This window comes from Aplysia californica, unplaced genomic scaffold (genome assembly GCF_000002075.1).
Source record: "Aplysia californica isolate F4 #8 unplaced genomic scaffold, AplCal3.0 scaffold00498, whole genome shotgun sequence".
Taxonomy (NCBI): domain Eukaryota; kingdom Metazoa; phylum Mollusca; class Gastropoda; order Aplysiida; family Aplysiidae; genus Aplysia; species Aplysia californica.
Window position 1 is genome coordinate 530,885 of NW_004797768.1, and position 16,470 is coordinate 547,354.

Genomic DNA, 16,470 nt, shown 5'->3' on the forward strand with positions numbered 1-16,470 from the left:
TTCTACTATGCTTGAACGAGAAATGTCCCCCCTTCGGGAATGGCCTGAAGACACTTCAGTCAGTGGCACCGCCCCAGGGGGTATTAGTCTTTACCGTTCTGTGTTGTCATGTGAAGTAACTACAAAACAGGTGTTAAGTCATTGTGGGTGGTTGGCGGGTGCTCTGGTGTGGTTTGCTTCTTCTTTCCTATCAAACATCTGTCGTCCTTATCTCCCCTTCTTCTTTTTTATGTTTGTTACTCTCTTGTAACACCTCTAATCTTCTGGCGCTCAGATGACCTTATGTAGTTGCGAGCACCGTAAAACCTCTACTAAACACTAAAAAACATGTTTTGTCTCTGCCAAGAGTGATTGCTCCTTTCTTATTACTGTATGCTACTTTTTCACCATTATTCTCACTTACGTATTAAAGCGTCCTTTTTCTTTTCATTTTTGTTTAGAACCCTTTTAAATGTGGTCTCACAGAGAATAGAACCCCGAATGGGAGCTGTAAGTCAAGTAATAATAAATAGCATTTGTATAGCACATACACCTGCTCGACAGATAGCTCTATGCGCTTTACACTATATTATCATTACCCCAGCAGACCATAGAACACTCAGAAACATACTCGGCTTCCGGGGTAGCATACAGTGCAATCAGCAAATTAAGTGCTCAAACACTCAAACTGACAAGATCCTTCGCTACCTATAGCTGGGAACCCATTCTCACTTGGGTGAAATGAAGAAAATCTGTGTAAAGTGCCTTTCCCAAGGACAAAACATCGGGCCCCTGATGGATTCGACCCCTCAACCTTACGGTTGTGAGTCCGAGAGCCTAACCACCAGGCCACTGACACCACAAGATAGTTCCGAATAGTGGGTTCAAGTTTATTTTTACCCTCATTTAGTTATTGCTACTCTCATATTTCTCCAATGGTCATTTTTTCAAATGTTGACATGTGTATTTGTGGGTGGTTGACGGTGCTCTGGTGTGGTTTGCTTCTTCTTTCCTATCAAACATCTTTCGTCCTTATCTCCCCTTCTTCTTTTTTATGTTTGTTACTCTCTTGTAACACCTCTAATCTTCTGGCACTCATATGACCTCATGCAGTTGCGAGCGCCGTAAAACCTCTACTAAAACTAAAACTAAACTGACATGTATTTTGTCATGTTTTTGTCCCTGCCAGTGCCCCGTGGTGGTGATGTCAGAGGGAGGTTGTCGCATCTGGTACAAAAAGGATACGGTTTTCCACACCCCCAATGCTTACATCTACTTCAATTTCATCAGTTCTGCAATATCGAAGAATACCAAAAAGTAGGTACTTTTTCTTCTCTGACTTATTTCAACGTTTGAACACCACTCGAGCTTGTTTTCTTGCAAATTGATGTTTAATGTATGAGGATGATGGTTTTGGGAGTACAGAAAGGAAGCGGAAAATCTGGCAGCTTTGCAGGAAAGAACAGAACGTTCAGCCAGCTATGCACTGGCACAATCAGTAGAAAGACCCTAAGCAACATTTTGGAGAGAGCAACGGAGCATCAATGGACGTGTCCAGAATGTAGGGATGTTGCTTCCTGAAACAATCGACAATGAACCTCTCTGGATTTTTAATTTTTTTGTTTTTATTTTAGATGTGGGGAGGGGGGAGTTAAATTCAGTATTTCTTGTGAAATAGGTGCCTGATGGGGGCCTTTATGTGGTCAGTATCTGTTTCATTTTCAATTTTGTTTTGGCATGGTACATACATTTTTTTGGGGGGAGGGAGAAATCTCGTTTGACTTTTTTCAACCTTACAGCACTATTCATGCTCGTTTTCTTGCAAACTGATGTTTAATGTTTGAGCTTTGTGTAAAAATCGTTAGAGATAGGGCATTGTGATTTGTTTTTAAAATGCTTTGAATTTCAGTCAAACATGTTTGTAAGATAATACATATATTGTACTTAAATATATAATTGACAGTGTCTCAGGTTTTGTTTTGGAAATGGAGATAAAGGATTTTCAATCAAATCATTATTGGAAGGCGGCTGTTGTCACAGCTTCTCTCAGTGACCTACGGTTATTTGTGAAATTGAAAACATTGTTGTATGACACTTGACCTCTTGACCCCCTTGACCTCACAGGTGGCAGGTTTCTGGTATGGCCTACTTTTCTTCCCTTCCATTGTTTCTGTCTGTCTGTCTGTCTGTCCGTTTTTCTTTTTCCCTGTACTGAATGACCATTATTGTGTCATTGTGAAGAGCTGCGGAGCTGGCCTACCACAGAAAACTGCATCTCCCCTCGACGCTTAACGGCAACAGAGGATGAAAAATCATCTCCATCTCAAATCTCATCTCATCAGTGAACTTCTCTTTACTCAAACAAACTTGACCTTGAGCAAGATCTTGGGTTTGTTGGGGTTTTATTTTTGTCGCCTTGACGTTTTAAAATAAGCAACCATTCGTGTAAAAGGTGGGTGAAATGGTGTGGAGTATGGTTGCCCTACTAACAGGATATTTCATATGAGTTTTCCTCTACTGTGTTGCAAGAGCTGTAAAACACTTACTAAAACAAAACAAGTGAGCTGTTTTGATGTGCTTCTGTTACTCAGACTAAATGAATCAAACGAACGTGGCAATAAGTGGGTGGTTGGCGGTTGCTCTGTTGTGGTTTGCTTCTTCTTTCCTATCAAACATCTATTGTCTTTATCTCCCCTTCTTCTTTTTTGTGTTTGTTACTCTCTTGTAACACCTCTAGTCTTCGGCACTTATATGACCTTATTGTGTTGCAAGTGCCGTAAAACACTTACTAAAACAAACGTGGATATTTCCTGACTCCGCAGTGTGGCTTTGGCTGACATCGTTCTTACTTGTCTGCTACACAAACTGACAGAGACTCTCTACAACGCGACTCTGGCTGGTTACGAGTATGTATTTTATACGGTTGTGGTTACATTTCTCTTCGAACCCACACTCATACACTTCAAGCGCAGACACGCTGACCATTCGGCTATCAGAGCATCCAACGACCAGAGGTAGATTAAGCTTAATATATACAGTGGAATCCTGTTATAACGAGATGGAGGGGACCAGAGCAAAATGTCCCTTATAGCAGGATTCTCGCTGTAAGGGATCCAGTAAGTAATAAATTCAAGGGAAACTGTAAAGTAGGCTTAATCTATGATTTTGGTGTTCTGTTTATTTCCTTTTTCTATCTCCCCTGGTGATGATTTTGTTTCAACATGACATCTAGGTCTTACTTGATCAAAACTCGAATCAGGTTTCTTTCTCTAGTGCTAGATCTAGCGATGTGGACTGACAGCTCGGCGGTGGCGATCAGAAAGAGAGGGCTCTAGGCTAACTCGCCTGCTGTGTTTTCCCCCACCCCACTCCATCCTGTGGTGCATTCTGTCTGCTTGCGCACATCGCACATTCGCTCCATCCATCACATTGCTGTGACTTCTCCATCCTCGCATCGGAGAAGTGAGAGGCATGATAGGCCTTGATCTAGGCCTTAATAATCTAAACTAGGCTTATGCTGGCCTATCACGCGATGCGTTCTGTTGTCTGCGCATGCCACAACCTCCCTACTCAGTCGCTCCGACCTTCATTGTTGACGCACATGGGCTCTCCCATTCTTTGTTTCGCAAGATCACCAAGTTTCTCAACTGGCGAGGTTTTGCACTATGTATAATTGGCCTTTGCACTGTGCACAGCAGCAGCAATATTCCGCTATAACCGACTCGCATGTTTGTCTAATTGCGCTATAGCAGTATTTTATTTACAAAGGTAAAGAGGAGAAAAGAACAGGGTTTTAGAATAGTGTCTTTATAACAGACTTCTCATTTTTTCCGGACTCGTTATAAGTGGACTCCACTGTACAGCACTGTTTCAGGAAAGGCAACCACATAGGTCAAGATGTTGACATCTAGTTTTCTACTTCTACAACAAAGAAAGTGAGAAAGATGAGGTCTGGAGGAAACTATTTAAAAAATGGTGGAAAATTGGAAGCACTGAACGTTAGAGAACGTAGACAGCTTGTATATGTTCTCTAACGTTAGAGACCGTAGACACTTCCATGATTATATTTGTAATATGGACAAAAATAATCTCCTGGGAAGTTGGCGGATGCTCTGGTGTGGTTTGCTTCTTCTTTTGTTACCATATAGTATGCTTTGTTCAATATAAAAACACAGAAATGAATGTCTTAAGGTAAGGCCATACTGCTGGCGAAGCGAAACAGTGTAGGCACAGCGATTAAAGTATTTTTTAGATTTGACAACTTTAATTGAAGTCATGCTTTTAAACCTTTCTATTTTTTTCTATTTGCGACCGAACATGAGTTTGCTATTGTGCAGATTTTTAATTTGTCTAACAGTAGTTCGGTGGTCGGCTCCCTATACTTCTTTTTTAGTATTTCTTTGGTTCTTGTCTGCTCCCGGTGTGATGCACATAATGTGTTGTGGGTGGTTGGCGGGTACTCCGGTGTGGTTTGCGTCTTCTTTCCTATCAAACGTCTATCGTCCTTATCTCCCCCTTCTTCTTTTTTATGTTTGTTACTCTCTTGTAACACCTCTAATCTTCTGGCACTCATATATGACCTTATGCAGTTGCGAGCGCCGAAAACCCTCTATTAAAACTTTTTTTAAACCCATAATGTTTGTTCTTTGTTTCAGGTACTCGGTGGAGGGAACGCCCGAGGGAGTTGTGTTCTTCATCGGAGGCTACAGTGAGAAAATAAAGGTCAACTGCTCAATATGAGTTGATTTCACTTTGGAGATAGATCTACCTTGTACTCTTTTTCTTCTTAAGTTTTGCGTTGTTAATGAAGTATTGAATGCTCTGTTTTTCATTGACTTTTTTACTGATCTGCGGCAGTGGGTGGTTGGCGGGTGCTCTGTTGGGGTTTGCTTATTCTTTCCTATCTAACATCTATCGTCCTTATCTCCTCTCCTTCTTTTTTGTGTTTGTTACTCTCTTGTAACACCTCTAATCTTCGGCACTTATATGACCTTTTTGTGTTGCAAGTGCAGTAAAACACTTATTAAACTAATTATGCGACAAAGGGTGTATGGCATGGGTTAAAGGCTTCTTTCAACCCAGTAAGGATATTTAAAATGTTTCGTAATCGCTAACTTAGCCACTTTTTACTCAACTGAAAAAAAACTTACGAAGATGTTTAGGGGCATAATCTATGATGCTTTCTTTTGTGTGAAGTGCTGCAGATGACATTAGATGACCTCTGGATAGGCTCTAATACTACAGGTCCAGCTTTAGTTTAGTTTTAGTAGAGGTTTAACGGCGCTCGCAACTGCATAAGGTCGTATGAGCGCCAAGGGGTGGATGTCAACTGAGAAGTCCTTTCAGGGAATCAGACTTACTCTGCGCACTGTTATCAGCGTGACATTAATGAATCAGCCCAGCCCATTTACAATTCTACTGTGCATGAACGAGAAATGTACCCCCTTTGGGAATGGCCTAAAGACACTTTAGTCAGCAGCTTGACAAATTGCAATGAAGTGAATACAATTAGAGAACTTGAACAGATGTGTGATGGGGAAAGACCAGGCTACTTTATTTTATATTTATTTATTTTTTTAGAGCATCTGAACGTGTGCTCGTATGACCTTATGCAGTTGCGAGTGCTGTAAAACACTTACCAAAACGAGAGCATCTGAGAAAAGAAATGAGTGTCAAACCATTATTATGTATGTCTGCTTCCGTTCTGGCACTTGATGATGATATTGAAAAAATTGTATGCCGTGTTTCTTCAGGTTGTCACAGAGGACACCCTGTCGTGTTTCAAAGATCTGGTCATTGACGAGGGCTTGTTCCATTCTGTGGTGACACACCTGAAGCAAGTCTATATCAATGAACTCATCAAACCTGTTGAGCTGGCCAGGTCGGAGCAATTAATGGGCCCTTTTTTTGTTGTTGCTTTATATCGATTTGTGAGGCGTGCTGACAAAACGAGTTACTTCCATGAATGGAGTTATCGGCTGAAAATCTACACAGAGGTCATATTTATAGATTCTAAACTAGTGCCATTCTCTTCAGGCTTAACATGTCTTTTATCATTTCATACTAATAAATTGTAAAGAGTCAACCTATAAATTTGACGTGTATCTATTTCCGTCAGGCTAAATCCCGAGAAGTACCTAATTTTGTCAGCACAACTCACATTTGCTTTTGTTTTGATTTGAAACTCCATGAAGCAATATGCCAGGTGTGGGCAGTCTGGGGTTTATTTTTGTGTGTGTGTGTTTTTGTTTTGGTTAGAGCTGTGCTTGTCAACCTTTTTGTAGCCAGCACCCAGTTTTGCCATCTTGTAGAGGCTAAAATTAGCGTACGTGGGTGGTTGGTGGGTGCTCTGGTTTGGTTTGCTTCTTCTTTCCTATAAAAAATCTATCGTCCTTATCTCCCCTCCTTCTTTTTTATGTTTGTTACTCTCTTGTTACACCTCTAATCTTACCCCCCGGGGCAGTGCCACTGACTAGTGTCTTTAGGCCATTCCCAAAGGGGAGACATTTCTCGTTCAAGCATGGTAGAATTGTGAATGGGCTGATTCATGTCACGCTCATAACTGTGCCTGATCTACAACAGGGAACTGCTGCTTTTTCTTTCCTGATCCTTACTATTGTCATTTTCCTCTACTTCTTTTGTATGTTTGTCACTCTCTTGTGACTTGCTATTTTGGGGTGCCTTGATAGTCGAAGCAGACCTTGTGCTGTTGAAGTTAGAGAGGTGAGCAGTGTAAGTCTGATTCCCTGAAAAGACTTCTCTGTTGACACCCACACCTTGGCGCTCATATGACCTTATGCAGTTGTGAGCGCCGTAAAACCCTCTACTATAAAAAATAAAAAATACCTGTCACAACCCAGGTGGTCCTTAGCACCTACCAAAATGTCTAAATGGCCCAGCTCTATTCAAACAAATCTCATCTTAATCCTTATTCTGTCCCCACAGTTTTGCGCAAAAAATTTTTAGAATTATGTTAACTGAGCCGAAAAATGTGAAATTATGCGATTCTCTTAATTTTTAACAAAGAATGATAACGGAAAATTAATATTTATAAATTAGACATAAAATTATCAGATTTTGCTAAATTATGCATAGTGCATAAAACCTGAGGGACAGCTTATTTCTTTTATTTCGTCTAATTCTTCAGACATTCTACCCCCCAGGGCGGTGCTATTGACTAAAGTGTCTTTAGGCCATTTTCAAAGGGGGGGGGGACCTTAACATGTTCTTATGCACAGTAGAATTGTAAATTGTAAATGGGCTGATTCATCAATGTCATGCTCATAACTGTGCCTGAACTGCAACAGGGAACTGGTGCCTATTCTTTCCTAATCCTTACTATCGTCATTTTCCTCTACTTCTTTAGTGTTTGTCATATTCTTGTGACCCACTATTTCCGTGGTGCCTTGATAGTCGAAGCAGGCTTTGTGCCGTTGAAGCTAGAGTAGAGAGGTGAGCAGATTAAGTCTGATTCCCTGTAAGGACTTCTCTGTTGACATCCATCCCTTGGCACTCATGTGACCTTGTGCAGTTGTGAGCGCGTAAAACCTCTACTAAAACTAAAGCTAAAAACTTTATTGTGACCGTTCGTGAATTTTTATTGCATTGTATATTTTTAGTGAACACTCATTGCGAGACTGTTTTTCTCATATAAATTTTTACACATACATTTATGTTATATCATGTATAATACAGTAGTCTCCGCCTAAGATCCCGGTGCTCTGGAGCAAAGAAATGCGGGATCTTAGGCGAACTGGGATTTTAACCGACGAACCCAGGAAAAAATCTATGGTGACCCATGTTAAGGCTCATAATCAGTAAAATGGTCTCCCTCCACTCTAAAATGAACTGATGTGACCCCTTGGTGGGTTTATGACATATTATGGCGAGCAAAGAGTGGTTAACCTTGATGACCTATCACAGTGCATAGTGGCATGAGGCGTGCCATTTTCACTTATTATCCTATCATGAGTCTCAAAATCTACGCTTATCCAGCTGCCCCTCCCCTTTACCTGTAGAAAATTTATAGCTTTCCATTTCTGACTGAGTCTCCCCCCCCACCCCCAACCGCCTTTGTCGTTACACACCATTACGTTGTGAATACACCAATTAAAATTCAGTCTGTCTCACAAATTCGGGAGTAGAGAAAACTGCTGCAATGGTCAGGGAAGAGTTCACGGTTCGATGTGATCCCACCTGGAACGAACGTGTAGGCCCTGCCCACCCAGCGAGTGATGTAAGTTCAGGGGGAGAGCTCAGGTGTGAGTGTTATGTGTGGGTAAAACAAACATGTCGGTCAGTTCACACCACGGTGTGATCCCGTCTGGGGCAAACATTGTATCGCTTCATGGAGTTTTACAACGTGTGTGTGATCATATTCACCATAGTGGCTGATCTTTGATGTGATCTCATTGATCTCAACTTCCACTCTTGGTTGATTTGCTGTGCCCTCCCGGGTGTTTGTTCCGTAAATTATGATTTGAAATGCAGGACCTTCAGAGTGAATCAGAGCGGGATCTTAGTGGTGACTTTTGTATAGTAAAAATTCTGTTTTCTTAAAACAGCGGGATCTTTTAAGCAAACCGGGATCGTAAGCGGTGGGATCTTAGGTGGAGACTACTGTACTTTGTTTTATGTACACACATGTCGATAAATTTTTAAGATGTGATGTCTTTTTCGTTGTAATGCGCATTGAGCATTTTTTCAGAAAATGGAAATGCGCAGTATAAATGCTGTTTATTATTATTATTATTAACTCAGATATTCTCCTCTGCAGATAAATCAGACTTAAACAAATGAATTTTCAATATTTCTTCCAGAAAAATACCCACATTTTGTTGTTGTTTTAAAATCAAATCTACTTTTTAATCTCATCCCTTGCTTCAAAAAAAAAAGAAAAAAGATAGAATGATGTGCTTTTGTTTCATCAACCAAGGGCTGTGAGGTATTCTGTTCTGGAGATGATGGATCCCTCCCTGATAGAGCGCTATGAACAAGTGGGCTCCATCACATTTCCCATGATTGGACCGTTCCTGGAAGAGTTCTATTGCACCATGTTTATAGAGGGTTACGTGACAGGGAACCTCAAGCCTCAGGTGCGGAGACTGCCGTCTGCTCAAAGACTATCGTTGAAAATAATACTGTCAGATGTTCCATTAATACTCGCAGCAGATGTTTTGTTAATTCTTTATCTTCAAGGGGGGTAAACCCACTACGCCAAGGCCCTTTTTTGGTAATAAATCTAAAAATGACAAAAAATGTCCTTAAATAGGTCATTAAATCGAAACAAGTGAACCTATTTTGATAAGTCTTCATCCATGAATGAGCTCCCGGTAGAAGATACCTATTTTCAGCAATTGCCAAAAAGTAATTTGATGTCGAAAACGTAAAGAATGTGCCCAAGCCACTGCCAGCGGCTCATAGGCACAGCAATTCCGACCGGAACCGCTGGGAGCAGCTTGCCAGAGATAAAGAGTTAATACTCGCTGATGTTCTGTTTGCAGCTGCTAGAAGTTAAAGTACAGTCAAACCTGCTCTAACGGCTACCTGTATAAAACAATCACCTGTGGAAATGGCAACTTCCCATTTCCCCCTTGAGTGTTTTTTAATGTTTTAATGACACTGTTTGTGGGTGGTTGGCGGGTGCTCTGGTGTGGTTTGCTCCTTCTTTCCTATCGAACATCTGTCGTCTTGATCTCCCCTCCTTTGTTTTTTGTGTGTTGCTCTCTTGTAATACATAATTATTCTTTGGCACTTATATGACCTTATTGTGTTGCAAGTGCAGTAAAACATGTATTAAAATTTATTTAAAAAATTAAATGACACTGTTAGATGTCCACCCGTCTAAGACGGCCACTTTTCCCTAAAAAATAGGTGACTGTCTCGGATAATTCTGACTGTAGCTGAAAGATGTAGCTATGTTTTTGTCAAAATTTTATTTTTTGGCTGTTGATGGAGACAAGTGAGATCTTCACATAGTTTTCAACTAAAATTGGGAACACAGATGATGGTAAAAATTTGTTTTCCTTTAAAAGAAAATTCTTACGCATACCTTAATTACAAATGTTTATAGGTGTACACCACTGGATGTTGTGTATGTCAGTTGTAGAGGTTTCTCTCTCTCTCTTGCCCTTTTAACTCTCAGTAGAGCATAGGCCATCAACAACAATTCTTCAGCTGAAGCCTGTCCTGTGCATCCTTTTCTAGCTGTTTCCATGATGTCCCTGCCTTTTCCATTTCTGCTTGTACCGCGCGCCTCCATGTCATCTTTGGTCTTCCTTTGTTACACTTTCCTTGTGGATTCCATGTCAAAGCCTGTCTGATGATGCTTGTCTGGGGTCTCCTCAGGGTTTGCCCAATCTATTTCCACTTCTTCACCTGTATGTCTTCCTTTACTGGTCTTTGGCTTGTCCTTTCCCACAGTTGAGCATTTGTGTAGAGGTTTAGAAGACAAAAAATTTCATTCAAAATGTGATACATTCTTTTACACACTTTGTAGCTTTGTAGACATTAAATCTAAGATAATGTTACATAACAAAGCCACCCACTGACATTAGAATTTCAACTGTCGGCCCGCAGTAAACAGTACATTTCCAAAAAGCAAAAACAGACAGATAGAAATTCTTTCGTTCCTACTGCAGTGAGGCTACTGAACACACAGTGCTACAAATGAAACAGAGAGAGAGAGAGAATCCTTTGCGGAGCGGGTTGTCCCTGCATGTGACTCATGTATTTACTAATGTCCTGTCTTGTTGTGCATATGCATGGGTGCACCTAACCTTTGTAACGTCTACTGCCATTGTTAAAGACCAAGACAAATTTCTCCCTGCAAGATGAATAAACATTGTCATTGCAATTTTTTTTAAAGTCAGGATATATCAGTTACTGGTTGTTGTTTTTTTGCTGTTGTCATAATTATCATCATCACCCTTTCAGGATGCTGTTGATATTGGAAAAAGCGCATTGAAAGTGATAAAGAAACCTCTTCCAGAGAGTGAAATACCAAAGGTATGTCATTGATCCTCTCAACAGTCTATCAACTTTGCACGGGAGAAAAAATTTTCTTTTTTATAATTTGATTTGCATTATTTCTCCTCTTTCTCATCACAGTTGTTCACTGTCATTAGTAATGTTACTGATATTAGTTTTATCTAATAGGAAAATTAACACAGTATTGTATGATGCGCACTTGCTCATGTTCGTATATATCAGTGTCTTGGTATTCTGAGTGAAAAGGAGAGAGAGGTGTGTGTGTGTGTGGGTGGGTAGGTGTGGTGTGTGGGTGCGTGTGTGTGGTAGGGGTAGCAAGGGAGGGGAGGGGAAATGTCTTGTGTTTGGTATGTACTTGATGAACGGTTTTATGAAGTGATTAGTTACTTACTTAATTTACTTTTTACTTTTTCCTTCCTCTGTTGAGGGTAGGTGCAAGTTTTGTTCCTGTTCTAGATGTGTAGATAGATATGCTACGTTTTTCCAGGACCTTTTTAACCTCATCCAGCCAGGTCTTTCTTGGTCTTCCTCTTGATTTGAATCCAGATTCTCGGGTGTTAACATGTTGTAAGCTCTAGCCGCTAGTTGTTTCTGTGGCATTCTGGTTAGATGTCCAAACCATTTGACTCTTTGACGCTAGTGATTAGTTGGGTTTGTGAAAAGTAAGTAAGACTTGATGTCGGAGTAGATGTGGTATGAAAGGAAGTATTGTTATTCTTATTATAATAATAATTGTTATTAGTGTTAGTATCATCATCATCATCATCATCATCATCATCATCATCGTCATTGTCATCATCCTCATCTGTAGTAGTAGTCGTTGTAGTACAGGTAGTAGTATTTTCACTTTAATGTTATTGTTATAATCATCATTACCATTAGTAGTAGTATTAATTATCATTACTGATATCATCATCATCATCGTCATCATCAACTGGGGTCGGACCATCATTGGAGCTTGAGATGGTATAAGAACTTTGTGAATGAAAAGCTCAGCCCACGTTTCCGAAGGTGCGGCCATGAAAAGAAGGATGTCGAACATATGTTTGAAATTCCAGGAACAATGGCAATTCGAATGGAGTTATTTGGACGAGTGGAGGTGCCTCTAAGTATAATGACAATGGAGCCGAAAAAGAGCCTCGCTCTCGCTCGAAGATTTCTTCGTGGAGTCCACCAGGCCCATTAAGGAAACCAGAAAAAATCATCGTCATCATCGTTCTCCGTTCATTCTCACATTTACTGGAACAATTCCTTGTTTGTTGCAGCCTGTGGTGCTGGAGCTCCCTGTGGGGGAGAACAAATGCTTCATGCCTGCCGTCAACAAAGAAGACACGAACTCGTGCGTGGTCCAGTATTTCCAACAAGGGCCGGGCTCCATCCGCAACTACTGCTTGAATGAAGTCTTAGGGGTGAGCTGGGAGTCTCCTGGTCGAGAGGTTACAGTGTTTGCCTCTCATTCAGTAGGCCCCGGATTCGAATCCGGATAGCGATGGAAAATTTTCTTCTCTCCTTTCACCTCCTTTCCTGCTTTCCTAAAAATATTCTGTCGTCTGCTTTCGTCTCCACTTCTTCCCCCACCACTGTACAAAATAAAAGAGTCTGGATACTTCTAGAGTTCTGGTTATATAATTAATTTTTAAGTAGTTTATATTGTCGTGAATTAATACCTATGTTTTATATCTCATGGTTTATGCTGTAAGGAGTGTGTGTCTAATACTCAGTAGATCAGGTTTTTGTGTTCAAGTAATTGTAAGTTTTTGGTGTTCAAGTAATTGTAAGTTTTTGGTGTTCAGCTAAGAAGAATTACAGTATTACAGATGTGAAAAAGTCTCATGTTTTGTGGGATGTTGGCTGGTGATTTGGTGTGGTTTGTTTCTTATTTCCTATCAAACATTTATCGTCTTTATCTCCCCTCCTTTTTTGTGTTTGTTACTCCCTTGTAACACCTCCTATTTTGGCACTTATGTGACCTGTTTGTGTTGCAAGTGCTGTAAAACACTTACTAAAACAAAAAAATCTTTGATGTTTTCTTTAAGAATAGGAGGGGTTGTGGACTTTGAACTTCACAAAAATTTACTTTAGCTCAATTTTTTTCACAGGTTGTTGACCTTGTGGTATTTTTGTTCTTTCCCGCTCCAGGCTGCCATGAATGAACCCCTGTTCAACTCGCTCCGCACGGAGAAGCAGCTGGGCTACAGCGTCTACTGCAACCCCACCACTACCCACGGCGTGCTGGGCTTTTCTGTCGTAGTGGAGAGTCAAGCCAATAGGTTTAGGTTAGTCACAGAGGAATTGTGTCGATCGATCTAAATCTGAGTATCAAATTAAAAGTCTTCTTCCCTTCTGTGGTGTTGTTCTTGTTCTCCGCCTCGTCTTTCACCTTCTACTTCTGTTGTAGAGATACAAACTTCTTTCCTATCAAACATCTATCGTCCTGATCTCTCCTCCTTTTTTATGTTATTTACTCTCTTGTAACACATCTAATCTTCGGCACTTATATATCTTGCAAGTTCCGTAAAACTCTTACTAAAACTAAAGTAGCCAGGAAAAAAAACAAACTAAAGAGATGCAAAAATGTTCTACTAAGTGTAAAGTGCCTGGCACACTAGTCGCAAGAGATAACTTTTCCAGGCTCTGCTGTACTTGAAAAAATCAATGATGAATTTTTGAGTTTTTAAAGATTTTTTTGCAAGAGGTCTCTTTTTTTAGTAGTTTAATAAGTCAGATCAAATGAAGTAATGTGTGACGCACTCTTTTTGTTTTGTTCAATACATCTTCGTAAATAACTTTGTGTAAAAGTATTGTTTCATTATATTATTTGTCTGTCTTTCAATGTGTTTTTTTCTCTTTCCTATTTAATGCAGTATGAAACAAGTGAATGAAATCATCACCAAGTTCCTGCTTGAGTTTTGTCGGTCACTGGAAGAGATGTCTGCAGAGAAAGTCAAGGATTTAGTATGAAACGGAGTTACATTACTTTACCATACTTTTAAAGTTTCTTATAGTTTGGTTTTTATATTTTGTTGCTTTTGATGCTTCCTTGTAAACTTTTGGGGTTGGTCTTTGAAATGAAATAGTGTGGAGAGGCGGACCAAACTGTTGAACACATCCTTCAGCACTGCAAGACACACAGGGCCCTAAGACAGGAAACCTGGCCAACCCCACTGACACTACAAGATAAGCTATACGGGCCGAAGGATGAACTGAGCAGGACGGCCCAATTTATGACAGATTCCAGACTTCAAGTGTGATGCGATTGAGAAGAAGAAGAAAAAGAAGTCTTTGAAATCATGATTTCAATATTTGGAATAAACAGGGTCAATAAAAAGATGTTACTCAATGCTGCAAATAAGTGGAGCCTTTAATCAAACTTGAGTCATTCAAGGCAAGACATTACGACTGGATAGGTCTGCAGATGTGAGGTATTTTTATCCACGCGACTCATTGTAAAGATGTATTGGCATCGGTTGAAAGGGGATACAAGACTACACGTTGATGTAACAAGTTCTAAATTTATTGAAGATATACAGGGCTGTAGTTGTTGTTGCTTTTTGTTGTTTTCAAACCCCTTTAGCTGCGAGCATTTCGCTCTTGGCAGCGCAATGCCTCCCTCAAGTAATCACATGTCCTTGTCATCTGGTCAACGCCAGAGTAGAGCAGGCTTTGTAAGTCTGTAGGTGTATGAAGGAGCCTGCGTCGAAGAACAGCCAGGTTTGGGCAGTGAAGGAGAAGATGTTCAACGGTCTCCTCGTGGTAGTCAGTGTCTGCAATGGGGTTCCCACATGGGATTAATTCTGTTTATATGCTTGTTGGTGTGTAAGTGTCCTGTGTGGGCTCTGAAGATCAAAGTCTGATCGGCTCTAAATAAAAGATTCAAAGGGTCTTTAGAGTTGGGTTTGTCCATGTGCCCGAAGAGAGATCTTCCTGTTTCTGCGTTGGCCCATCTATTTAGCCACTCGTCTCTGCTTTTGGCTTGGATGATCCCTCTGCAGGTCTGAAAAGAGGAGGCTGTGTCTGTCTGGGGCAGGCTTGCTCCAGTCTTTGATAGCTGGTCCGCAGTCTCATTCCCTGGTACTCCAGAATGGCCAGGCACCCACTGCAGTGTGACCCAGATGCCATAGGAAGTGCCCATCTGTTTTACAAGGCTGAAAATGTTCCCGTCCCCTCTGTAGTCTCCTCCTCCCTAGACGGCTTGGAGTACTGACATTGAGTCAGAGAAGACAACAACATCCCCTGGTGTTACTGCGGCTTCAAGAAAGTCTTGGGTGATCTGCTCCAGGGTTTTTACTATGGCAACTCTCTCTGCATCATAGTTGGAGCTGTATGTTCCACATGGGCCAAATAGTCGTGTCTGCTTCTTCTCTCCATGGTTGTTTCGATATTTGATGATGGATCCATATCCAGCACTCTGTGTAGCGTTTGTTGCTGACCCATCTGTGTATGCATGAATTGGAGTTTCAGCATACGAGTCCACTGTCTCCAGGGCACTCGTTCTGAGGATTTCTTCTGGTGACTCTGGTCTTGTCACAAGAAGGGTCTAGAAGTTTCGTCCTTATTGTGATTTCTGGTGTCTGCCAATATGGAGGTTTGCAGCTGATGTTGGCGAGTGGTTCTCTGTTCTCGGGTGGGTCAAACTCCTCCAGTAGTTTTGTTGCTTCTCGCATGAAGGAGGTCTTCTGGATGCGTTTTCTTGGTTCCCACTCATCTGCCATTTTTCTATTTTCGTTCGTGCCTTCTAGCCGCGAATCTTTTGTAGGTTTCGATTGTAGAACTCTTTCTTCTGAGGTCCAGTGGTTCTATGTTGGTGTGGATTTCGCAGGCACTTGTGGGCGTGGTCTTCATCGCGCCAGAAACAAATCTGAGTGCTTGGTTCTGTACTCTGTCAAGCTGTGCCAGGGAGCTTTGGCTGGCTATGGAATGTAGTGGTAGGGAGTAGTCAATCACAGATCTGACATACCCTATATAAAGTTGTCAGAGCAGCTCCCCAGTTGAGTGATGAAAGGTGTTTCAGAAGGTTTAGTCTGGAGGTGGCTTTCTTGGTCAGCTCCCCTAAGTGCTCTTTGAGAGACAGCTTTCGGTCCAGTTGTACACCAAGGTACTTGGGATGGTCCTCATGTTTGATGGTGGTTCCATTGATCTTAAGGTTTACCTGACCTGCTGTAACCTTGTTTTTGAGGCTGAAGAGTCCAAAAACAGTCTTATCTGTGTTGATCTCCATCTTCCATAGCTGGCAGTAGGACGATATAGTAGTCAGGTCTGCGTTGATGGCTTGGTTCAGTGCTCTCATGTCACTTCCTTTGCTCCAGATGAGTAAGTCGTCAGCGTAGAGTGCTTTCTGGCAGGAGATGACATCTGGCAAGTCGTTCATAAACAACAGGAAGAGGGTACAGCTGAGTGCTGACTCCTGTGGGAGGCCTTCCTCGAGTGTCCTCTGTGAAGAAATCTTGCTGTCACATGACGTCTGGATAGTTCTGCAAGACAGAAAGTTCTTGATCCAGCTGG

At 41.2% G+C, this 16,470-nt stretch overlaps 1 protein-coding gene across 1 annotated transcript in view; it reads left to right on the forward strand.

Annotated features, from left to right (window-relative positions):
* Nucleotides 1-16,470, forward strand: part of LOC101857666 (nardilysin) — a 54,608-nt gene that overhangs the window by 30,386 nt on the left and 7,752 nt on the right. Inside the window, exons 21-29 of the mRNA XM_005105881.2 lie at nt 1,169-1,296; nt 2,802-2,885; nt 4,635-4,701; nt 5,733-5,860; nt 8,915-9,074; nt 10,915-10,986; nt 12,234-12,377; nt 13,108-13,244; nt 13,833-13,923. Of these exons, the coding sequence (XP_005105938.1) occupies nt 1,169-1,296; nt 2,802-2,885; nt 4,635-4,701; nt 5,733-5,860; nt 8,915-9,074; nt 10,915-10,986; nt 12,234-12,377; nt 13,108-13,244; nt 13,833-13,923 (1,011 nt within the window). The remainder of the gene's footprint in view (nt 1-1,168; nt 1,297-2,801; nt 2,886-4,634; nt 4,702-5,732; nt 5,861-8,914; nt 9,075-10,914; nt 10,987-12,233; nt 12,378-13,107; nt 13,245-13,832; nt 13,924-16,470) is intronic.